Here is a 24,198-nt window from a genome sequence, read left to right as displayed (position 1 = left end):
AGCCCCTGGCCTAAATCCCTGGGGCTACAGTTTAAGTTCTCGTCTGGTCCATCTTCAGGGGAGATAAAGAACAGGACAGTACCTCTTTATATCAACCCTTCATGAACTTGAGTGTCATTATCACATTTTCCCCTTTAAACCTCACTTCTTTGGGTTCAATAATTCTTGTTTCTTTCATCTTTCTTTACCTATATTATATTTCTGTAACATGTTCTTTTGCCCAATAATAACAGACAGAATTTTCATCCACCCAAGAACAATCTCTGAGTCAATGTTTTGTAAGCTGTTCTCAGAATGATGATTGTTAGCTCTTTCAGATGTTGATGAGGAGGAGACTTGGGACAAAAGAAATAAAAGAAAAACAGAAAGATAAGAACACAGGTAGTTGGAGTATCCACTAGCTAAACTTGCTCTCAAACCTAAGAAACAATAGAAAACATCTTCCAACAGAGTCCTGTTAATACTATGTGACAGTAGAGCCAGAGAATCAATACAATTATTGGAGGGGGGAAAGTGGGGTTCAAATGAGTCTTAGCACACAGTTCGAGTAGAAATGGAATAAAATGCATTTTTTACCTTCTCACACACATACAAAACATGTACAGATTTATACATATTACAAGTAATGGGGAGCAAGTCTTGGACAATTAAGAGACCACAGAGAAGCCAGATCTACAAGCAAGAATGATTTTACGATTGTTGAGCTGAAGGCTGGTTTTGCTGAAAAACCCCATGACAGATATTACGCCCACCCCATGCACACATGTCCACCACCATACCTTAGAGAGTCTAAATCTAGACACAAATGCTTCGCTCTTATAATATTTAGCTACTGTGATTCAGTACCTAAGTGAGTGAAAGTGAGAAACAACTTTTTCTGTTCCCTCAGCTATGGTAACCCACCCTTGGCCTCCACTGAAGATTTGTCTCATCGTGAGGCTCATTTATTAGGGAGATCCCTAGTCTCAGGATAGGTTCTACTGAAGCCCTAACTCTCCCTAGGGTGACCACAGAAAACTTGCCCTACACTCATGGCCCCCTCATACCCAAGTTATCCACAGATAACCCCACAGAAGATCAACACAGGCACTCTCTCCTCCTCACACACAGTGACACACATTTATAGATACACGCAGACACACACAGATTAAATTCTCAGCCACTCACCCATGCAGAAATACACACACTTGTATATAGCAGCACATACAGATGTATGCAAATATGCCCTCTCTCAACCCAGTCTCTCATAAAGATATTTCTCCTTCCTTCTCTTATACTCATATTCATACTGGTTCAGAAACAGTCAAATGTCCATTGGTAGATAAATTGAGAGGGTATCTGTTTTGGCAGACAGGAGTGGGTGAGTAGACAAACGACTGGGAGGAGGTGGTGGCTGAGTGAGAATGGGTGGGTAGAGGATAGAGTGACTGAGTAGGAAGAAGGAGAAGTAACCAACTATGATAAGATTCTAGGATATCATATTTTCTAACCTTTTGACTCTCGTTATGGTTTTCCTGTGAATAGTCTCCAAGTCTCATATCTCCCTTCTCTTTGGCAATCTTTAGCTCTCTCTGTCTCAGTCTCTCTTTGTGTGTGTGGTGTGTGTATTTTACTTTCCCACAACAAAAAGCTTACTCTAATACCAGGTAATATTTTATAACAACAAGACCCCTGATAGGTAAATGTAACTACATTTAAGAATTATTTGTAGGGACTTCCCTGGTGGTCCAGGGGTTAAGAATCCGCCTGCCAATGCAGGGGGCATGGGTTCGATCCCTGGTTGGAGAACTAAGATCCCACCATGTCGTGAGGCAACTAAGCCCGAGCCACAACTACTGAGCCCCTGTGCTCTAGAGCCTGCGTGCCACAACTAGAGAAGCCCACACGCCACAATGAAGAGCCCACGTGCCGCAAGGAAGAGCCTGCACACAGCAATGAAAGATCCCGCATGCCACAATGAAGATCCCACGTGCTGCAACTAAGATCCAATGCAGCCAAATAAATAAAGAAAGAAATAAAGAAATATTTTTTAAAAAGAAACAGACATTTCCAATATCTTAAAAAAAAAGAATTATTTGTAGTAATGAATTTGTGGAAATGTAATGAGATAAAGAAAATGTACTTGTTTATTCCTTTCAGGAAATTCCTCTATTCCCCCTGGTTTTCATCAGCTATATTTTTGGCAGGCTGTGGGCATGGAAATGTGAAGCCATCACTCTCAAAGAGAATTACAATAATCACATCTGATTTATACAGATGTCACCATGGGGTTAGGCAGTTGGAAAATCCAGCAATCAAAATGGATAGGCACCTAAAATTAAGGACATGTCGTACTTTTGCTAACACTGTGGTTTTTAACATTATCAGTAGTTCACAGGAGATTTTTCTCCCCAGACTTCTAAGGTATTCATAATGGTAAGACAGCTTTATATCTTATGAGTATGGAAACAAGCTATAGATGCTGGTATACTTACTGCAAATCCATTACAAAGATTTAATTCACTTGGATTTCTTGAGCATATACTATGTGTGCTAGACACTAAGGAAGACATTGGAGAAATAAAAGACATTGTGCCTGGTCCCCAAAGAATTTATGGTATAGCTGGGGTATGTTGGAGCGGCCTTGTGGGATTTTAATTGAGCACTAAAGAATAGGTAGGATTCCTAAGCAGGCCAAGAGAACAGTATGAGTGAAAGTTAAGAGTCAGGAAAGAGTAGTATGTTTAGCAGACAGTTAGGTTAGACTGGACAGGTGAAGGTCACATGTTTGAGAGTGGCAGGAAGAAAAGACAGGTGGGCAAGCATGAGAACCAAGTTGTACAGAACTTGGAATATTGAGTTGAGATCTGTCACCAATAGAGAGTCACCCAAATTTGACCTCTTTTATAAAGCCACATTTATTAATACAATAATATCAGTCTTTTCTAAGAGGAGGAACTCATGTGACAATGAAAACTCGAAAATGTGAAGCATTAGAAACGCGACACAGATCATGAACTAAGATATATATTGGGAGTAGTAAATGAAAAGAGAAGTAATAGAGAAAATAGTTACTCTGATAGGCCTTACAATTGTAATAACTGTCATGAACACAATTATTCTTTCAAATTGAAGAACCACTGGTAGCCTTCTGAAGGATATTTAGGTAGACTGGACAATTAACTAAGGATAATAAACTATACTAAGTATCCCAAACCCTCTAGCCCATTTTGAGTACACGTTAAGATGACAGGCTGGCTTCTGGTTATTCTGACCTTTCATCTATAATGTAATGATCTGTTTATTCTTTATTGAACAAATAAATATTAGAGACCACTAATCCTAATCAGGGATTAGTACAAAAGTGTAGTTATAAACGCCAACAATGAATCTCCAGAACAAAAAAGTACAAACAAACACTGTATCAGTCACTGGCCAGAAAGTCAAACCCCTTTCTCTTCTCCTGTAGGACTCCCGTGCTCCTCTCAGGGCCAGGGTGGTATGCTCAAGGCCATCTCCCCCATAGCTTCTGACAGCTGGCTTTCTCCTTTCTCCTTGGGGAAGAATCAAGCAGCTTAAGGGGATAATCCTAAATGCTTTTCTAAATTAAAATTAACTCAAAGAAGTGAGGATATGTGACACTAAAAGTCAGACTTCCTCTCTGCTTAATGTGGAGAACTAATATCCTTTTATACTTGGCACCAAACCAAAGTGATTCCTACCCCACTCCATCCCCCTCTCACACAAGCAGCACCTCCCTCTCCCCCCTCAAAGCCCAAGATGTTCCAGACAACATAACAAACCACACGGTTGGGAATGATTCATATGTTTCCACTCTCCGTCCAAAAATGAGCAAAGAAGTTTCCACTTAATTTATAATCTGAATTTTCTGCACATTTCCTAAAAACTTAAAGGGGAACGATTCAAAACTTGGCCTCTCTTTCTCCAAAAATTACTGATTAGTTACAGAGTAAAGGATCTTTTGGTAAAATACTTTTGTGTTCCATCTATCCCTGGAGACAAGGACTATAGCTGCACGATGCCAAATATCTAATCAATCATCCAATGTTTTCATGTTTTCGGATGTTTTCAAAAAGCTGGTGCTCTGTAGATACAGGCTTATTCTATCCAGTCTTTTGTTATCTCAACAGTACATATGGATACAGATTTTTCTGTTTGGAATATTTCTCAAGGCCAATGCCTTATTATAGTTCCAACACCTGCAAATATTTGGCAAGAGATTGTTCTACCTCTCCATGTCCCCCACTCTTCCTGCACCCCGCCCCCACCTCTTGCCATTAAAAAGCTGTAAGTTTATACTATGTCTTTTCCTTGATGCTGTTAACCGTTTATCTGTGACCCATGAAATGTGCAGTTGCTGGAGCATAAAAGTAAGTTTCAAATCACATTTCATAGGGAAAATTTAGGTCCAAAACAAAGTGGCAGCAGGCTGCAATAGAAAGGGTACTTAATTCAACTCAGCTCTAGAAGCTGAGTTCCAGTTCCAGTTCTGGGACTTTGACCAAATTGCTTAACCTCTCAAAGCCTCCATTTATACCACTTTAAAGCATAAGGCTTCAACTAGACCAAGTCCAAGGCCTACCGTCTTAGGAGTCTAAGAACTGCAGCCACTAGATGACATGATACTATACATAGAGAATCCTAAAGACTCTACCAGAAAACTACTGGAGCTAATCAATGAATTTGGTAAAGTAGCAGGATACAAAATTAATGCACAGAGATCTCTTGCATTCCTATACATGAATGATGAAAAATCTGAAAGAGAAATTAAGGAAACACTCCCATTTACCACTGCAACAAAAAGAATAAAATACCTAGGAATAAACCTACCTAAGGAGACAAAAGACCTGTATGCAGAAAACTGTAAGACACTGATGAAAGAAATTAAAGATGATACAAACAGGTGGAGAGATATACCATGTTCTTGGATTGGAAGAATCAACATTGTGAAAATGACTATACTATCCAAAGCAATCTACAGATTCAATGCAATCCCTATCAAACTACCAATGGCATTTTTCACAGAACTAGAAAAAAAAATTTCACAATTTGTATGGAAACACAAAAGACCCCAAGTAGCCAAAGCAATCTTGAGAAAGAAAAATGGAGCTGGTGGAATCAGGCTCCCAGACTTCAGACTACACTACAAAGCTACAGTAATCAAGACAATATGGTACTGGCACAAAAACAGAAATACAGATCAATGGAACAGGATAGAAAGCCCAGAGATAAACCCACGCACATATGGTCACCTTATTTTTGATAAAGGAGGCAAGAATATACAATGGAGAAAAGACAGGCTCTTCAATAAGTGGTGCTGGGAAAACTGGACAGGTACATGTAAAACTATGAAATTAGAACACTCCCTAACACCATACACAAAAATAAACTCAAAATGGATTAAAGACCTAAATGTAAGGCCAGACACTATAAAACTCTTGGAGGAAAACATAGGCAGAGCACTCCATGACATAAATCACAGCAAGATCCTTTTTGACCCACCTCCTAGAGAAATGGAAATAAAAACAAAAATAACCAAATGGGACCTAATGAAACTCAAAAGCTTTTGCACAGCAAAGGAAACCATAAGCAAGACGAAAAGACAACCCTCAGAATGGGAGAAAATATTTGCAAACGAATCAATGGACAAAGGATTAATCTCCAAAATATATAAGCAGCTCATGCAGCTCAATATCAAAAAAACAAACCACCCAATCCAAAAATGGGCAGAGACCTAAACAGACATTTCTCCAAAGAAGATATACAGATTGTCATCAAACACATGAAAGGATGCTCAACATCACTAATCATTAGAGAAATGCAAATCAAAGCTACAATGAGGTATCACCTCACACCAGTCAGAATGGCCATCATCAAAAAAGGTTGTGGAGAAAAGGGAACCCTCTTGCACTGTTGGTGGGAATGTAAATTGATACAGCCACTATGGAGAACAGTATGGAGGTTCCTTAAAAAACTAAAAATAGAACTACCAAACGACCCAGCAATCCCACTACTGGGCATATACCCTGAGAAAACCATAATTCAAAAAGAGTCATGTACCACAATGTTCATTGCAGCTCTATTTACAATAGCCAGGACATGGAAGCAACCTAAGTGTCCATTGACAGAGGAATGGATAAAGAAGATGTGGCACATATATACAATGGAATATTACTCAGCCATAAAAAGAAACGAAACTGAGTTATTTGTAGTGAGGTGGATGGACCTAGAGTCTGTCATACAGAGTGAAGTAAGTCAGAAAGAGAAAAACAAATACCGTACACTAACACATATATATGGAATCTAAAAGAAAAATGGTTCTGAAGAACCTAGGGGCAGGACAGGAATCAAGACGCAGACGTAGAGAATGGACTTGAGGACATGGGGAGGGGGAAGGGTAAGCTGGGATGAAGTGAGAGAGTGGCATGGACATATACACACTACCAAACGTAAAACAGATAGCTAGTGGGAAGCAGCTGCATAGCACAGGGAGACCAGCTTGGTGCTTTGTGACCACCTAGAGGGGTGGGATAGGGAGGATGGGAGGGAGACGCAAGAGGGAGGAGATATGGGGATATATGTATATGTATAGCTGATTCACTTTGTTATAAAGCAGAAACTAACACACCATTGTACAGCAATTATATTCCAATAAAGATGTTAAAAAATAAATAAATAAAAATAAAAAATAAAAAATGGGGGAAAAAAAAGAATTGCAGCCACTGAGATTGTTGCTCTCTGCATCTTGATATGAATGAGAATATCACTGTTAGTGAAATCAACAAACGTTAAACTTTGTTCAAATTTATAAATATTAAATGTAAATAAAAAATCAAAAAGAGCACAAACCATTGTCAATGTGACTCAATATTGTTTTCAATAAATTACAGAAGGGAAAATGTATCCTATTCTGAGTATTACTACCCTCAGCAACATCATAATTTTTACATATGTTACAATGACTTTTCCGTAGCATGGCAAGAGGAAGATCTCCACTCCCTTATTGCCTTCCTTCCATCCCATCTGGGTCTTCCTTCCAGCTTGGCTTATATATCTAGGCCTGATTCTGGAGTGGTAAACTTATTATTCAGTTAAAAATTTTATTTTTCTGGAATTTCTGTTAAGTAGCTTCTTAAGAGAAATCAAGCCACACAGCAGACAGGCAATGGGAATAAAACAATTTTGCTGGATCTGACATTTGTTAACATCAACGTGAGGTAGGAGTGCTTTAAAAAAATAGGCACTTAGGGCTTCCCTGGTGGCGCAGTGGTTGGGAATCTGCCTGCTGATGCAGGAGACACGGGTTCGAGCCCTGGTCTGGGAAGATCCCACATGCCACGGAGCGGCTGGGCCCGTGAGCCACAGCTGCTGAGCCTGCGCGTCTGGAGCCTGTGCCCCGCAACGGGAGGGGCCGCGATAGTGAAAGGCCCGCGCACCGCGATGAAGAGCGGTCCCCGCACCGCGATGAAGAGTGGCCCCCACTTGCCGCAACTAGAGAAAGCCCTCGCATGAACCGAAGACCCAGCACAGCCAAAAATAAATAAATAAATAAATAAAATTAAAAAAAAAAAATAGGCACTTAGACTTGCATATAAATACTATGCTGGCACAACAACTTCAGAAAACTCTGGCCACTGAACAGGAACTTCCCAGGCAGAGACTGCAAACAAGCACTTCAAAACGAACACTGGCACAAAATATGATACTGGATTAAATATTTATTGCCTTCAGTTTAAATTTTTAGTTCAGGTATTTGATTATCCCTCCTAACTTCGTGGTACACTGAAGTCCCTTCTTTGTCTGTTTTGTTTTGCTCTGTTTTTTAAGGCAGGTTTAGAATTAGCCCCCTCTTAAGGGCTCGGTGGCAATTTGTAGTGGCCAGTACCAAAGCTTTGTTTATTCAGTGTACTGAGTGTGCAAACACATACACTACTGTCCTCCACAAAAACCTCTCACTTACATAGATACACTCAGACACCTCCACCCACACATACCGGAGACACACCCAACCTTCCCATAGCTATACGCATATGTATGCAAATCAGCACATATGCTAATTGTAATACACCTACATGGGTACTCACATACTTAAAGGAAGAGGTAGAAAGATCATGGCAAAGATATATAGGGTACAATATATCACTGTCAGAGGAGAGAGGGTGCTGTTTCCCTGGACGTACTATTAGTATGAGCCATAGGCTAATTCCCCCAGAACTGGCCAGAGGTGAACGAACGCAAGCAGGTTTGTGCAACAGATGAAACAGGTTCCAGTGAGAGCCTGCAGGCGAGGAGGCTATTTGTCACGAGAAGAATTTGGAGTTAATTCATTTGTCATATAGAAAAAGTGACCTGTTTTACTAGGGAACTTGCTAAGTGTATAACTGTGTATAAAGAGACAAAGTCGAGTAAGGGGTATCTCCCAGATCCCTTACCTTGAGCTTCTCAAACCGATCATTCAGGGACGCGACCTGATGGTCTCGGTGACGTCCCACCAGTTTGCATAAGGCACAGATCAATTGGTCATCAGATACACAATACATGTTCACTTTCTCATTCTCATGGTCCAGGCAGGTGATCCCTCGAAGATGTGTGTCCGGCACTGGTTCCACCAGGCGGTGGCTGGTGAAAGGTTTCTTATTGGGGTGCGTGGCCCGCAGGCAACGGTCACAGTAGGAGACCTCGCAGGTGATGCATGTTTTCACTGCATCCCTTGGCGGGTCCTGCTCACAAAACTGGCAAGCAATTCGCTCACTAGACATGGCGCTGCTGGGCCTGTAAGTCCTCTCCCGGCGGCTCTCACTTGGGGAATTGGGTCCACTGACGGAAGCCTTCTGGAAGCGGTCAATAATGTTCTGCAGAGTCACATTCCTCTTGAGGCCGTCCAGGCCCCGGTGGTTCAGTGAGATAACATACCTGCACGTAGGACACTGAAAAGCAGTAATGGGTTCAACGGATTCACCAGAGCTGCAGCTTGAGACCAAGATGCGATGGGCACAGCTGAAGCAGAGGCTGTGAGCACAAGGGAGCAGAAGGGGGTCTTCAAACAACTCTAGGCAGATTGGACAGGTCAATTCAGACTCCAGTGTTTCCATCTTTAGTGAAAATAATCCTGCTGAGGCATTAAGAACCGCAGAGGCTGGGCTTTCACCTGCAAGGAACACGAAGCAAGAGTCATTAAGCATTTCCAAAGGAAACGTGGATGTAGCATAATGACACACTAACCAATGGAGGTTTTAATAGGCTGGATTCCCCAGGGATGCTGGAGCAATAGGAAAGTGAGTTGGGAATTAATCAAAAAGCCATTCTCCCCCTTTAAACCTTGTTTTTGACAAATGCCTGGGTTTATTTTCCTGCGCTAATAAATAGAAGCTAGAGGCCATCTCTGAATCCCGGTTTACTGACTCACATTCCTGTTCCAACTCACCACACTGGTGCGGATCAGTCTCTCACACACCCTCTCCACTGACATCTCTTGTCCTGGACTATGATGCACCTGAGGCCCTGCCAAATTCTCAGTCTCCATTCTCCAATATTGTTCTCTATTTTACTTCCAGTTAAAATACAGAGGCTGCTCCTATTTCACATCTAGTGGAAGGAAAACAAGGCCATATTTGAAACTAACTCTCTAGTTCTTGAAATGATCCCATTCTCAGAGCCTGCATAAAAAGAGAAGAGAGAGCTTTAGAAAAATGTAGTTCTCGGCACAGGATAATAAATTCTTCAGATGTGTGAACTTGAATTACTTCCTGTTACCACACATGGAAATTTCTGTTCCATCCTATTTCTAGTAAACTGAGTTACTAGAGACAAATTGGAAAAATATTAAAATATAAAAATTATAAAATATATTTTGCCGGTTTAAAGTGTTAATCTTATTTATAGGAAAGAGAAAGGCATCTTTTGCTTTTGAATAGCTTTTGTTCATCATCTCACTATCACCGGAGACTCTCATCAGGGCTTGAAAGTTTGATTCTGCCACTGGTATTTGTTCAGGTTTTGTCATCTGTCAGAGATATCTGCATAGCCCTCTCACAGGAAACTTAAATACTGAGTACAATTATACATTGTGCATAAGTACAATAGATATATCCCTAAAAGCTGTTTCTAAATCAAACCTTTTAAGTGCACTGAACTAACTAGCTATTTAATGGAAATCTATAGGAAATTGGACTGTAAAAGTGAAGAATCTTTTGGTAAAATGGTCACTCTCAGTTGGTTTGATAAGTTTAGATGTTTGTATAACCATTTTTTTAAAAAGTGAGATGTGTGGTATTCTTATTTTACAATTTACAAGAGCTTGGAAATTGTTGGCTAGTATTTTGTAGCTTATAACATCTACCAGCCTTCACCTATAGAGATGAAAAAGTAAAACAATTAAAATGTACATATATCATAGAATCTGAGAATTGGAAGAGACTTTAGAGATGATAGATTCCAACTTCCACTCAAGGCAGGAATATTGCCTTTGGTAGTTCCATTGGTCAAATTCAACATGTCCATAAATGAACTTGCTATTCTTCCCTGCCCCCCAAAACAAAACACTTGCTCCTCTTCCAATTTTCCCTATCTGTTGAATATCACCATCCAAGCCTAGAGACCTAGGAGTTCTCTCACTGAACATGTTTATCACTTCAACCACTTGGTGGCTTCCAGAACATTCTGTTTTATTTCATTTACACATCTGTGTCTCCAGCTAACCCTCCTTGCTCCTTAGGGGCATCAACTATTTCATATTTTTATTCATAGTACAGTGCCTCACACTCACAGAGTATTTAAAAATTGTTAAATGAAGGATCCCTTCAAGTAGAGGAAGTTAAAGAAGGGACCTAGCATTTATTGAGCACCTCCTGTATTCTGAGTGCCATGTTAAGAACTTTACACACAATATTTCATTAAATTCTATCGGGAAGGCTGTACAGAAGGTACTAATACTATACGCATATTATGGTTGGGAAACTGGGGCTCAGTGTTATTAAGTAAATGAACCAGGAACATACACACCCAGAGCACTGGGGCAGTCTAATGCCAAGGCCTGTGCTCTTTCCCACACACCTTTATTTCAATCATCTCACCTCCTTCACTTGACAAATATCTTGACTATTTACAAGAGGGTTTCTAGACACCATGTTTCCACTTCTATTTGTGTCTCTCTGTGTCCCTCTGAGTTTCTCTGAATCTGCCTCTCACTCCTAGTCCCTTTCAGAATCATATCTCTTTCTTCTAGGCCCATTTCCACCTTACTCTGCATTTCTATTACTGTCTCTTCCAGAACTGCAGGTCTGCATTCCTCAGTGTCTGTGTTGGAAGCTACCTGGGAGAATCGAGTAAGGCCTCCTGCCAAAATTATAGTTGGTCAAGATGCATTGCTGATAGACCTGCCTCTGTGTTGTAACCTTTACAAAAACAATTAGAGTACCACAACTCTTCTGAATCTTAGGAGCATGCCATATTAATTCTTCTGTACAGAGGAAAAGCTCTGTGAATTTTCCTGCAGTCCTAAAAGTTGTTCCTGACTAAGTGAGACACTTGAACCTCACTATGAAACTAAGCTTAGGAAAGCCTGCTATGGGTCAGGATTGCCTTGGATAAGGTCAAAATAGGATTTTTAACCAGGGATTCCTGAACCTTCTAGAAATGTTTAAAGGATGCTGTATGTATATCATACATACACTTTCACGGGGAGAGGGTTGTCCATAGCATTCAAAATGTTCTCAAAAGAGTCCTTGACAGAAAAAAAGCCAAACATCAGTGCTCCAAAATAACTACCTTAACTGATTTCGGCTGTGTAGAGAATAATATAAGATGGTTAACAGTCTGTTCCTTACGGTAAGTAACTTTTTCTATTATACTGTTTCTATTCTGTTTTATTTTACAATTTCGGGGAACTGAGTATTTTTGCAACTTCTCCAAACATCTGTTCATCTCATCTCTCATTTATGAGGCCACCTTGTTCTGGTCACTCCTAATATTTCAGCATCCTTTCAACCTATCTCCCATTTTCCCTACTTCCCTGATTACCTAAGCACATTTCCCCTTAAAATTTATTGTGCTTTTGCCATGCGCCAGGCACAACAACCCTCTAAAAGGCAGGTACTATTTTACAACAACAAAAAAGGTAATGTGTCCAGGGTCACACTTGTTTGCAAGTAGCAAAGTTAAGATTCAAAACCAGATAAAACTGAGAGTCCAAAAATAAACTCATATATTTATGGTCAACTGACTTTTGATAAGGGTTCCAAAACCATTCAACAGGGGAATAATAATCTTTTCGACAAGTGGTTCTGGGATAACCGGATGCCCACATGCAAAAGGATGAAGTTACAGCCCTACCTCACACTATACATAAAAATATACTCAAAATGGATCCACAATCTAAATGTAAGCACAGAAACTATAAAACTCTTAGAAGGAAACATAAGTGTAAATCTTCATGAACTTAGGTTAAGCAAGGGTTTCTTAGATGACACCAAATGCACAAGTAACTGAAGAAAAAAATAAATTTGACTTCATCAAAATTTAAAACTTCTGTACTATAAATGACACCATCAAAAAAGTGAAAAGACAACTCACAGAATAGGAAAAATATTTGTAGATCATACATGTGATACAGGCCAAGTATCTAGAAATAAACAGAACTCTTACAGCTCAACAATAAAAAGGCAAAAAAAAATATTTTAAATGGCAAAGGATCTGAATAGACATTTCTCCAAAGAAGATATGCAAATGATCAGTAAGCATATGAAAATGTACTCAACATCATTAGCCATTAGGGAAATACAAATCAAAACCACATTGAGATACCACTTTACACTCACTAGGATACCTATAATATTACTTCACACACACTAGGATGGCCATAATTTAAAAACATAGCAAATGTCAGCCAGGATATAGAGAAATTGGGACCCTCACACATTGCTGGTGGGAATGTAAAATGATGCAGCTGCTTTGGGAAATAGTTTGGCAGTTCCTCAAAATGTTAAATGTAGAGTTACCATATGATCCAGAAGAACTGAAGATATGCTCATTCAAAAACTTGTACACAAAGGTTCATAGCAGCATTATTCACAATAACCAAATGGTGGAAACAATCCAAATGTCCCTCAACTTATGAACAGATAAACAAATGTGGTATGTCCATACAACAGAATATAATTTAGCAAGAAAAAGGAATGAGGTACTGATACATGCTACGACATGGATAATCTTTGAAAACATTATGCTAAGTGAAAGAAGCTAGTCACAAAAGGTCACAGATTATATGATTCTGTTTATAGGAAATGCCCAGAATAGGCAAACCCATAAGAACAGAAAGTAGATTAGTGTTTGTCAAGGGCCTGGGTCGGGGGGCATGGGGGTAGAGGGAATGGAGAGTGGCTGCTAATGGTATGGGTTTTCTCTTGGCAATGATGAAAATGTTTAGGAATTAGCAGTGATGATTGCACAGCTTTGTGAACATACTAAAAACCACAGAATTGTACACTTTAAAATGGTGAATATTATGGTATATGGATTTTACCTTAATTTTTAAAACAGATTCAAACCCACAATCCAAAGTGTGAACAAACAGCTAACCACTATTCCATACTGCCAACTGTGTAACTATGTACTATTTCTAAACTCTACTGAATTGCTTACTCCTTTCAATTGTTTTTCTAGGTTAGTGATTCCCTGTCTAGGTTTTGCAATTCCTGGGATATCTCTAATGATCAATGGGTGCCAGAAAATTATCAGCTCCCAATTTTTTATTCATTTAAAAATGATAAGACTCCTAAAAAATATTTGACTCCTAGATCACAAAATACCTTTAGGAAGTACAGGAGGAAGTGGTATGACAAAAAATAAAACAATGGCAGTGCTGCAACTTCAAAAAGTTTGTGAATCACTAATCTATGCAGAATTAGAGAATATACTAAGGATAAAGACAGGATGTAAACCTGATAGAGTGTCACCGAATGACAGGTAATCATGAAGCTTTTGCCAGAAAACACAATGGTTTGTCATAAAAATGCACTGATGAAATGCCTAGGCGGGCAGACCAAATGCCATGTTAAGAAACAAATGCCCACATCCACATCCACTGATTTGTTCCCTTCCATATCATTAAGTTACTGCTGTGTAGTCAAATAAGGATGCTTATGTATTTGCCCTTGTTCTAGTATAAAATTGTTTCTGTATGGCTTATCATCACCCTGCACCCCCCTTCAGGCTGAGACTCCTGAAAAAAAAGTTGATGAGAATAAACCTTAAGAAGGTATCATAAGGCTGTGTGAGTAGATAGAAATATAAAGGAGGAGTTTTCAATGCAAGCGATTAGAATAAAAATAATACATTCTGCACTTACAAAATGAAAGATTGATTTCAGCGTTGCCCTTCAAATCCAACATTCGGTTAACTCTGATCAGAGAGAGAAGCCATGATCTGCACTTGGCAGAATGCTATTATTTCAAGTGTTATTTGAACATAATTAAATGCCCACTTAGTTCAACAGCTTATATTCCATCTAGTTTTCATCTTCCAGGTCCGCGGAGCATGGGTCTGGGCTCTCATTACCTCCCTGAGGGGCCACAGTCTCCCTTTCTTCACAGGAAAACCATGAGTGTAAAACCCAACCTGACCCCTGGGCTGTACAATGAGGATTGAGCTGGCTTGTAGGATTTACATTCTTCAGGATATTAACAGTAATGTCCCATGAGCTCTTCCTAAAAACACCAGAAACTGTCTCTCTGCCTTGGAGGATGAGCAAATGAGTCCTGGCTTAGTCTGATGTTCCCTTAACTGTAAAATGTCATTCAAGTTGGACTAGAATCACCAGACAATCTCTTTAACATGTGTTCCAGCTCTGACATCCTATTATTACAGAGCTCTTGCTAGCTGTCACCACATAGGAAAGACACCTTGGATTACTGAAAACCAGCTCCTCAAGACACAAGTCTTATTCATTAGTGTGACTAGAAAGGCTGACAAGCCATGGGCGTCATCATGAAACGAACTGGAAATAAACAAAATGCATTACTTACCCTTGGCTAAGCCAAGGTGCCCAAGGACAGTGGCTGGTTTTGCCTGTTGTACTTCAAAGAAGATATAATGGGTGTTCCAGGGGACAACTAAAGGCGAGGAGAGTCCCATGAGAGTACAAACTAATGACAACACCTTTTGGAAGAAAAGGAAGACAACCAAATCCTAGAATACTATTAGTAGGAAAAGACCCCTTTAATTTCAGAAATGATCATTCGGGAACATAAAAGGCAACCAATGCATAGAATTCTCACCCTAAAAAGATAGACTGAAAATAGAAACCCAGAAAAAAGAGGCTAGGTGGTCAGTAAGCATAATTAATAATAACAGTCACCTTACATTTGTGTACCTATTTTACACTTTTCAAATGGTTCCAAAGCCACTATCTCATTTGATCCTCACAACAGAGCCTGGTTGTAGTCTTGGCTCTAAACTGAATTAGCTGAGTGATCCCAGGTAAGACATTTAAACTGTTTGGGCCACAGCCTCCTCGTCTGTCAAATGAAAAATACCTGCCCTACCCATCTCACAGGCTCTTGTGAGGATCAGATGAGAATAAAATAAAATTATTAACTTGCTTTACAAATACAGATATTCTCAACACACATTCACAGATGACAGACAGAGCAAGTTATTAAGGAAATAGCACATGTTTGGAAATTCACCCCAAATGCATGGTTGACATAATGGAGGACAATTACACTCCCCCACAAGTTTTCTGGAGGACCATGGGTCTGCTTGTGGTATTTATTATGCTCATATGTCTCCCCTGTTAGACTGGAGTCCCCCCCAAAGGGAAGAACTGTCTCTCTTCTTTTTTCTTAAGCTTTTATCACACACAGGGTGAGCTCAGGACTGGAGGTTGATTACCGACTGACAGCACCAGAGCCAGTTCCTGTCTAATAGGTTATTAAAGCTTACTTAATATTTTATAGTACATGGATTTAATGATTTTTTTAATGACTTGAGACCTATACTTTTTTTAAAGATGGTTTTGATGTGGACCATTTTTAAAGTCTTTATTGAATTTGTTGCAATGTGGCTTCTGTTCCATGTCTTGGTCTTTTGGCTCCAAGGCATGTGGGATCCCAGCTCCCCCACCAGGGATCCAACCCATACCCCCTGCATTGGAAGGCGAAGTCTCAACCAGGGAAGTTCCTTAATGATCTTTTTTTTTTTTTTTACAATAATTAGCTCCTAAATCCAGCCATTGACTATTTTATACAATATAGTCATCATAAACATTAAAAGGAATATCACAATAGCAGAACTAAAAGTCCTAGATCTGCTACAAACACAGTAGATTAATCTAAGTAACCAAGAAACAGATTTGCCAAGGTAACACATGATAATTGTCACAAATCGTTAAGTATAATTCATAACACCTTTATCTTAATGCCAATTACACTAGCAGTTTCCAGATTGGAGAACAAATGAAGAAAAAACTTAATTTACCTACTGCTACCAGCACAGCTTTCCATCTATTCTAGGACTGCTTTTCCCAATCTCTGTTACCCAATAAAATATTTGTAAATTTTTTAATGTTCAGTGCCCCACCCCGGATGGGCAGTCATCTCTACTACAGAATAAAATTGGCAATATATGTATGTAGGGCATGCTGTTGAGTGTTAGGCTGAGAGGACCCCAAGTTCAGGTCAGAAACAAGGGACAGAGAACAGAAGCCTATTTGAAATCAAGCTTCTACTCCCCTGGGAACCACATGGATCTTAGCAACACTGAACAAAGGGCTATAGACAAAGCGATGGAGGATTCTGGACCGTAAACCATTTTTCTATCTCTGGGCTGTATACATTCAGACATGTCACTGTCCTGCATTAGCACTGTCTACCATGCCCATACATTATTCCCCTAACTGGGCAAATTGTAAATACCGGGATTTTCTGTTTCAGGAGGATTTTAGGTTATATAATGAATTTGTTATCAGATCTTCTGGTCTCTGTAAGAGGAAGATCCAGAGACTGGGGATGCTGTTCATCAACTAGAGGAGTCCGACCTGCAGGAAAGAGTCTGAGGCAAAGTCCAAGGTCAGGCAGTCAGAGCTCTGCAGGGAGAAAAGAACCCAAGTAGGACAAGTCTTCCTAAGGATACCTTGCTAACCCACTTAGGCAGAACCAACACCCTTATTATGTATTCAGTTGAACCCAACACAGAGAAGGGAGTAGGGATGTTGGCACATTACTCAAAATCCCTCCACCACCCATACTTTAACCATCTAGTAGTCTTAGCAGCTTATAGGATTTCTAAGGGCAATGCAGGAGCTGGGAGATTGTCAAAAAAGAATATGTCTGTCTGTGATCATGGAGAAGGGGAAGATGGAAAAAGAGAAACTGTAGAAAGAGCCACAGACCTCCAGTGCCCACAGAAGACTCTTAGCAGAGTTTTAATTCATGAAAATGGAGACAGAAACATATATTGATCCTTGGAAGAGAGGGGAAATAAAAAGAGGGCTAGCAGCCCGTACAGAGGGATCATTGGAGTTGGAACATCTTGTCTCAACACCACTCATCTGGTCTTCTCACATGTTAGCATGATCCAACACACTGGTTGAGAAACACTTTTCTAGTCTATTTTTCACACTGCTCAGTGATGAACACAATGTTTGTTGAGAGACCTGAAATACAGACATTAGCACAACACCACCTTGGTACCCAAATTTCATTCATCAAAAAGTGAACAATTGTGAACTCTCCTGAACTGTCGTATATGCAGTAACAACATGTTACATGTCATATCTTGGTGATGCAATGCTCTAAGTCAAGGCACTCAGCCTAAGTAAGGAGGTGCTTCGCAAACACAGTACCACATGTTCCCCTTTTGCACAGAAGAGAAGACCAAAAACTTAATGCTAACTGGAAATGGAACACCCCCTGGCCTCCACTAGCAGCAGAGGCCCATGGCCTAACAGCTAGGGACTTACAAAGACCCATAGAGACTGAATGACACACACACACAAGGCCAAGCAGGTACCTCTGAGAACAGCCATTTGAGACACATTCTGTGCCTCCGCCCTGTCTTCACCTCCTTTTTAGGGCTGTCTGTCCCTGTTGGGAAAGAGAGAACCTGAGTACTAAGGGACAGAGTCAAGGGAGGACATTCTCTCCTCCTCACCAAGTAGCAAAGACATACTCCTTCTGCAGTTTCCTTCTCAATTGTCATGGTGTCAGCAGATTTCATGGGAGGAGGGATGAGGGAATGGACAGGCTCACTACCCACAGCAATTTTTGGACGCTATTATGAGACTCCACTGGCACTGCTTTAGGATATACAAGTTTGAGCAAGTTGCCCGGCACTTAGAGGAGGGATTAACTAAACCAATCTCACCTAAATCAATTTGCACTGTTCAGATGATATGTTCATGAAGCAAGCAAGTCATTCTGATTTGCGGCAGTACTTCCCGGGGGGGGGGTGGCCTTGCAAGGTACAACATGCTAGATGAGGAGTCTAGTAGTCATGAAAGTAAATGGGAGGGAAACAATCGCTCCTTCATGTCCCTAGCCTCTACCCCTGCCCCGCACAGCCCCTCCCTGTCCTAATCCCGGAGCTGCAAGTAAGGAGGTAGGCCTTAAACAAGCAGGAGGCCAAGATACAAGGCCAAGGCTGGGGCCTTAGACCAGTCAACAGAGGATTCTGCTCACTGTAGGTGCTTTTAATAAATATTGTTGACTCACCACTGCTAGATGCTAATCATGCTCAGATAGCCATACCTAAAATTATTTATGCCACTTTTCAGTAGAAATTAACCACCTGCCCCCATATGGGCTAAAAATTAGTGAGGTTATGTTTTCAAATGAGTCTGACTCAGATTGTTAGATTGGAGTACATTAGATATGATTCAAGCCTTAGCGTAAAATAATCACCAATTACTCTGTATGCCTACTTTTATGTATGTTTTCATTCAGTTGCATGTACACTAGAGGAAAAAAAAAGAAACAGACTTAGGACCAAAGTAGAGTGATAGATTTGGCTCCCAAGGGGATTAATAATGGCAAGTTAGGGTTCCCAGTAAACTAGGGTTGCTACTTACACCCAATCTATTACCCCAATAAAAGGTAAATGAAGAACTTTCTTCGAAAAGTATAGTGCTGAGAGTTTATAGAACCCTTTCATCTTCAAAGGGCCAAGCCAAGACTCACAATAGCCAGTACACAATATGATGCCTTTCATACAAGTGAAAGGTCATAGGAATGTCCTAAGGCCACAAAGCCAATGCAACATCAGATTTGGGATGAACTCTCTGATCTTCTTGGCTCCTAGACTTGTATTTCAAGCACATAAATCAAGTTGTGAGGAACAATCAGGAGAAATCTAGTTTACATTATATATCTGCATTAAGTTAATTGACTGGGCAGGAATATAGAAAAATAGCAAAGACTCTTTCCCCCCCAGGGCAGTGATCAGTGGAGAGAAGTGAAAAGGGGCATGTGAGGGTTAGGGGTAACCAGCCCGGGGAGAGTAAGGAGGGAGTCTCCCTATTCAGCAGTTCCCTTCTTTTGGAACATTGCCAGAGAAATGATTAGAGTACTGGGAGGGAACAGAATGGGGTTAAAGGCAGCCCTCTTGGCCCAATTTGAGAATCAGAAGAATCAACTCACACACAGTACTTGTCTATTTACATAGCCTCTAATATATTCCTTTGTAAGGGCTCCTCTTCACAAACAACCATCACCATCCACCCTCCCCACACTCAGAAACCCTCAAAAAGGCAAACTGGCCCACAAGCCAGAGGCTGCATGGCTGGGAGGCTGGGAGTGCACAGATTGATGGGGAGGAGTCCAGGGGACGGGTGGTTGGTGGGAGATTCGGGTGGGCAGGTAGATGTGTGACGACCACGTAGGAAGAAGGCGAGTGAGCGTGAAGGCGGGTAGGGGAGTGTGGAAGAGAGAAAGTGAAGAACCCAACGACCTCAGGATCCCAATTTCCTGCTCCGAGAAGAAACACCTCCAAGAAATGCGCTGCATACGAAATGCTAAGTAACCTAATCCTTATCACCGAAAATGTTTCTGTAAATCTACTCCGCCGTTATTTACTTAATTCTTACGAGCCAGGAATGGAAAAACCCCACCTCTCCTGGGTTCAGTCGCAGCCTGTCCTGAGGACCTATAAGTTTTCCCTCTCCCCCACTGAGCTGCTTTCACAGCTAGGCCAGAAATAAGGAACCACCCAGACGGAGACTCGAGGATCGCTCCCCCGGCAGCAAAGGGATTAAGTTTCACCGGGCCTTCCTGCGGGCAGGCTGTCCGCAGCAACCGGCTGCCGCAGCAAACACCGCCGGGCGGCCGAGGGGCGCCGCCCGGGCCGAGGAGGCTGCCGGCCGCGGGAGCGTGGGAAGGCGGCGGTGCCCTTTCCCAGACCAGCACCCAGGCTCCAGGAGAGCCGCTCGAGGGGCCGCACCCGGCCCGACCAGGCTGCGCGGGAGGCCTCGGACCCGCCCCCGCCCCGCATCGCGGAGTGCAAACTCCGTCCCGGGAGGGCAGCGACGGGTGTCCGGGCCCCAGCGGCGCAACGGGAAGCCGGGGCCGGGCCGGGGCGCCCTCCGTCGCCGCCGCCACCTCGAGCCTCGCGGGCCCCGTCATCACGCCCCGCCGAACCCCGGAGCAGCCTTCTGCCCGCGCCGGGCCCCGGCCGCACCTGAGACGCGGCCCGAGCCGGGGCCGAGCCCTGCGCCGGCGGTGGCGCTCGGCCCCCGGGGCCGCGGCGAGGGGACGCGTTTTACCCAGAGCATTCCCGGCTGCCGGCCATGTCCTCGGCGCGCCCGAGGGCGCCGGGTGCTCGCCTGCCTCCTGCGCGAACTGGCTCGGGCTCCGGCGCGAGCTCTCCGGCCGCCGCCGCCGCCGCCGCCGCCGCTGCCGCCGTTGCCGTCGCCGCTCTAGGCCGCCGCCCGCCTTCGCCGCCGCCGCCGCGCAGCAGCCGGGATCCGCCCGCCCGCGCGCCCCGCCGGGGACAGCACGGCGGCCGCCAAGCTACCGCGGCTGGGTCTCCCGAGCCAAACTTAGAGTTTTCGCTCCTCAGTCCAGGGGCAGCACCATGACACCGCGGCAGCACCACACTGTCATTTCCGCCGCCGCAGAAGGAGGGGGGAAAAAGGCAATCCTGACGAAAAGGGGGATGGGGTGGGGGCGAACCGGGCTGGGACTGCCGCCCCGAGGGAGCTCTGGGAAGGGCCCGGCAGCACGGGTGCTCGGCCACCTTCCCCGGCTCACCTTCCGCCGCCCCCGCCGCTCCCAGCTCCCCCTGCCCCTCCTCTGGAGGCGCGTTTACATGTTTTCTCCCCTGGCAGGAGTGACCGGAGAAACCTGAGCGAGCAAAGGCAGCGGGTGGGTGGGGTTCGGGCTACTACTGTACCTACCAGCTGATTCCAGCAGCCTTTTCTCCAGCGCCCTGTCATCTTGAAGGAAGACACACGGAGAGGGGCCCGAACGGGTGTGTGTGAGAGAGTGTGTGTGTGTGTGTGTGTGTGTAAGAGAGAGAGAGCGAGAGCAGAATGTGTGTGAAATGCAGAAGGAAGGCTCTGGCCAAACTCTTCTCCCAGCCGCCAAGCCCCTGGTCCCACAAACCCCCAGGTTAGAACAACGAAAAGGCGGTTGCAACCGGCAGTGAGAAAAGAGTGCCTAGGTCCACCGCACAGGTCCTCGGACGAAGCTGCTCTATGCAAAGTTAACAACAGAGTAAAACAAAAATAGTGGAGGAGACAGAAAAGGGCAGACAATTGAAGGAAACCCAACCCCTCTTTCTTTTTACAAAGGGAGAATGGCTGTGTTTTATTGGCCTTGGGCAGAAGTTGTGGGGATGGATTAAAGCCACCAAAATTTAAAAACAAAACCAAAAAAAAGATGGGAGAGAGAGAATACGGCTTCATTTACACATTCAGATCCTTGATGGACAAGAGGGTCGTTAATAAGAGGACAATGGGACAGATGCCAGCCATACAGGTATTCAATGTCCCTAATAAGCTAATTGGTCCATCTGGAACCCAGAAGTGCTCATTGGTCTGGAGTCAGCCCTTGGGCTGACCTGTCATTGGCTCAGAGACCACCGCCCCACTCACGAGGAGGGTGGGAGAGGGAAGGAGGCCCCAGAGGAGATTCTGGAAGGGGAGAAAAAGGGGAGACGAAAGGGAAAGAAGTGAGAAAATGGGAGGAAACAATCCCCTCTCACATAGGCCTCCCATTACCTTCTTCCATGGGAATGATTCCAGAAAAATTAAGGTAATTCTGGGTGTATCCCATCAGAGAACCAATAGTAATTAGCCAACACCCCTGTAAAACAATGTGCTAGGACTTCCCTAGTGGTGCAGTGGTTAAGAATCTGCCTGCCAATGCAGGAGACACGGGGTTCGAGCCCTGGTCCAGGAAGATCCCACATGCCACGGAGCAACTAAGTCTGTGCGCCACAACTACTGAGCCTGCGCTCTAGAGCCCATGAGCCCGTGCTCAGCAACAAGAGAAGCCACGGCAATGAGAAGCCTGTGCACCACAATGAAGACCCAAGACAGCCAAAAATAAATAAATTTATTTAAAAACAAGACAATGTGCTAGAGAGTACTGAGGTGGAAAGGAAGGCAAAAATCACAACCAAGCTATCCTGATGAAAGTCTGGCCCTAAGAGAAGTAAAAGAGTCACACCAAAAGCACAGGCAAAAATAAAGCAAAAATAGACAAGTGGGACTACATCGAACTTAAAAATTTCTGTGCAACAGGAGAATCAACAGTGAAAAGGCAAGAATGGAGAGAAAATATTTGCAAACCATGTACCTGATAAGGGTTTAATATGTAAAGAACCCCTACAACCCAATAACAAAATAAATAACACGATTAAAAAATGGGCAAAGGACTTGAATAGACATTTCTCCAAAGAAGATATACAAATGGCTAACAAGCATATGAAAAGATGCTCAACATCACTATTCATCAGGGAAATGCAAACTAAAACCACAATAAGATATCATCTCACACCTGTTAGTCTGACCAGTATTTAAAAAAAACAACAAAAAAAAGCCCCAGAAAATAGTAAGTGCTGATGAGGATGTGGAGAAATTGGAACACTGTACACAGTTGGCGGGAATGTAAAATGGTGCAACTGCTATGGAAAACAATAAGGAGGTTCCTCAAAAAATTAAAAATAGAACTACCGTATGATTCAGCAATCCCACTTCTGGAAATATATATGAAAGAATTCAAAGCAGACTCTCAAAGAGATATTTGCACCCCCATGTTCATTGCAGCATTATTCACAATAGCAAGAATTGAAAGCAACCTAAATATCCGTGGAGAGATGAATGGATAAAGAAAATGTGGCATATACATTCAGTGTATATGCACTGAATATGGCATATACATTCTGCCTTAGAAAAGAGGGAAATCCTGTCATATGCTATGACATGGATGAACCTTGAGGATAATATGCTAAGTGAAATAAGCCAGTCACAGAAGGACAAATATTGTATGATGCCACTTATAGGAGGTACCAAAAGTAGTCAAACTCATAGAAACAGAAAGCAGAATGGTGCACGCTAGGGGCTGGGGGAGGGGGAGGGAAGGAGTTGTTTTGTGGATGTAGAGTTTCAGTCATGCAGGACTGGGGTGAGGGGTTCTGGGGAATCTGTTGCACGACAATGTGCATGTGGGTGACAATATTGTATTGTACACTTAGAAATTGTTGGGAAGGTGAATTTTATGTTATATGCTTTTTGCCACAATAAAAAAATTAATTTTTAAAAAATTGAGTCAGAAATAAAATGATCCTAGCATAACAGAAGTGTATGTATAAGAATTATATATATGCATTATATATATTTATATATTGCAGATATTAAGTGAAAAGAGCAAGCTGTGTATGGTTTGCTACTACTATGTAAAAAAGGGGGGAAGGTATATGTCTGTCCACGTGTGCTTGTATGCGCACAGACTCTTAAGTAAAGATACCTAAGAAACTGATTACCTGGTTCCCTGGGAGTCAAGCATAAGAGAAGTATTTAACATTGTATTTGCCCTTTTGTATTGTTTGAAATTTTTTATAATGTTTGTGTATTACCTTTTCAAAAACAATTTTGCAAGAAAGAGGAGCATAGAGACAGAAAATAGAATAGAGGTTACCAGAGACTGAGGGGGGGGGAGAATGGGGGCATACTGTTTAATGGTTACAGAGTTTCTATTTCAGATG

General features: G+C 42.5%; 1 protein-coding gene across 6 annotated transcripts in view; it reads right to left on the bottom strand.

Annotated features, from left to right (window-relative positions):
* Positions 1-21,601, bottom strand: part of MID2 (midline 2) — a 94,623-nt gene extending 73,022 nt beyond the window's left edge. For 2 of the 6 annotated variants that reach the window (XM_057538838.1, XM_057538841.1), the window contains exons 1-3: positions 20,753-21,231; positions 9,425-9,585; positions 8,433-9,148 (exon numbers count right to left, since the gene is read on the bottom strand). In XM_057538838.1, the coding sequence (XP_057394821.1) occupies positions 8,433-9,092 (660 nt within the window). In that variant the 5' untranslated portion in view covers positions 9,093-9,148; positions 9,425-9,585; positions 20,753-21,231. The other 4 variants (XM_057538842.1, XM_057538844.1, XM_057538843.1 and 1 more) reach the window with 3 other exon arrangements.
* Positions 21,602-24,198: the final 2,597 nt, after the last annotated feature.

Source organism: Balaenoptera acutorostrata, chromosome X (assembly GCF_949987535.1).
Source record: "Balaenoptera acutorostrata chromosome X, mBalAcu1.1, whole genome shotgun sequence".
NCBI classification, from domain to species: Eukaryota; Metazoa; Chordata; class Mammalia; order Artiodactyla; family Balaenopteridae; genus Balaenoptera; species Balaenoptera acutorostrata.
Note: the sequence above shows the minus strand (reverse complement) of the source record. Positions and strands in the feature narration are given on the sequence as shown.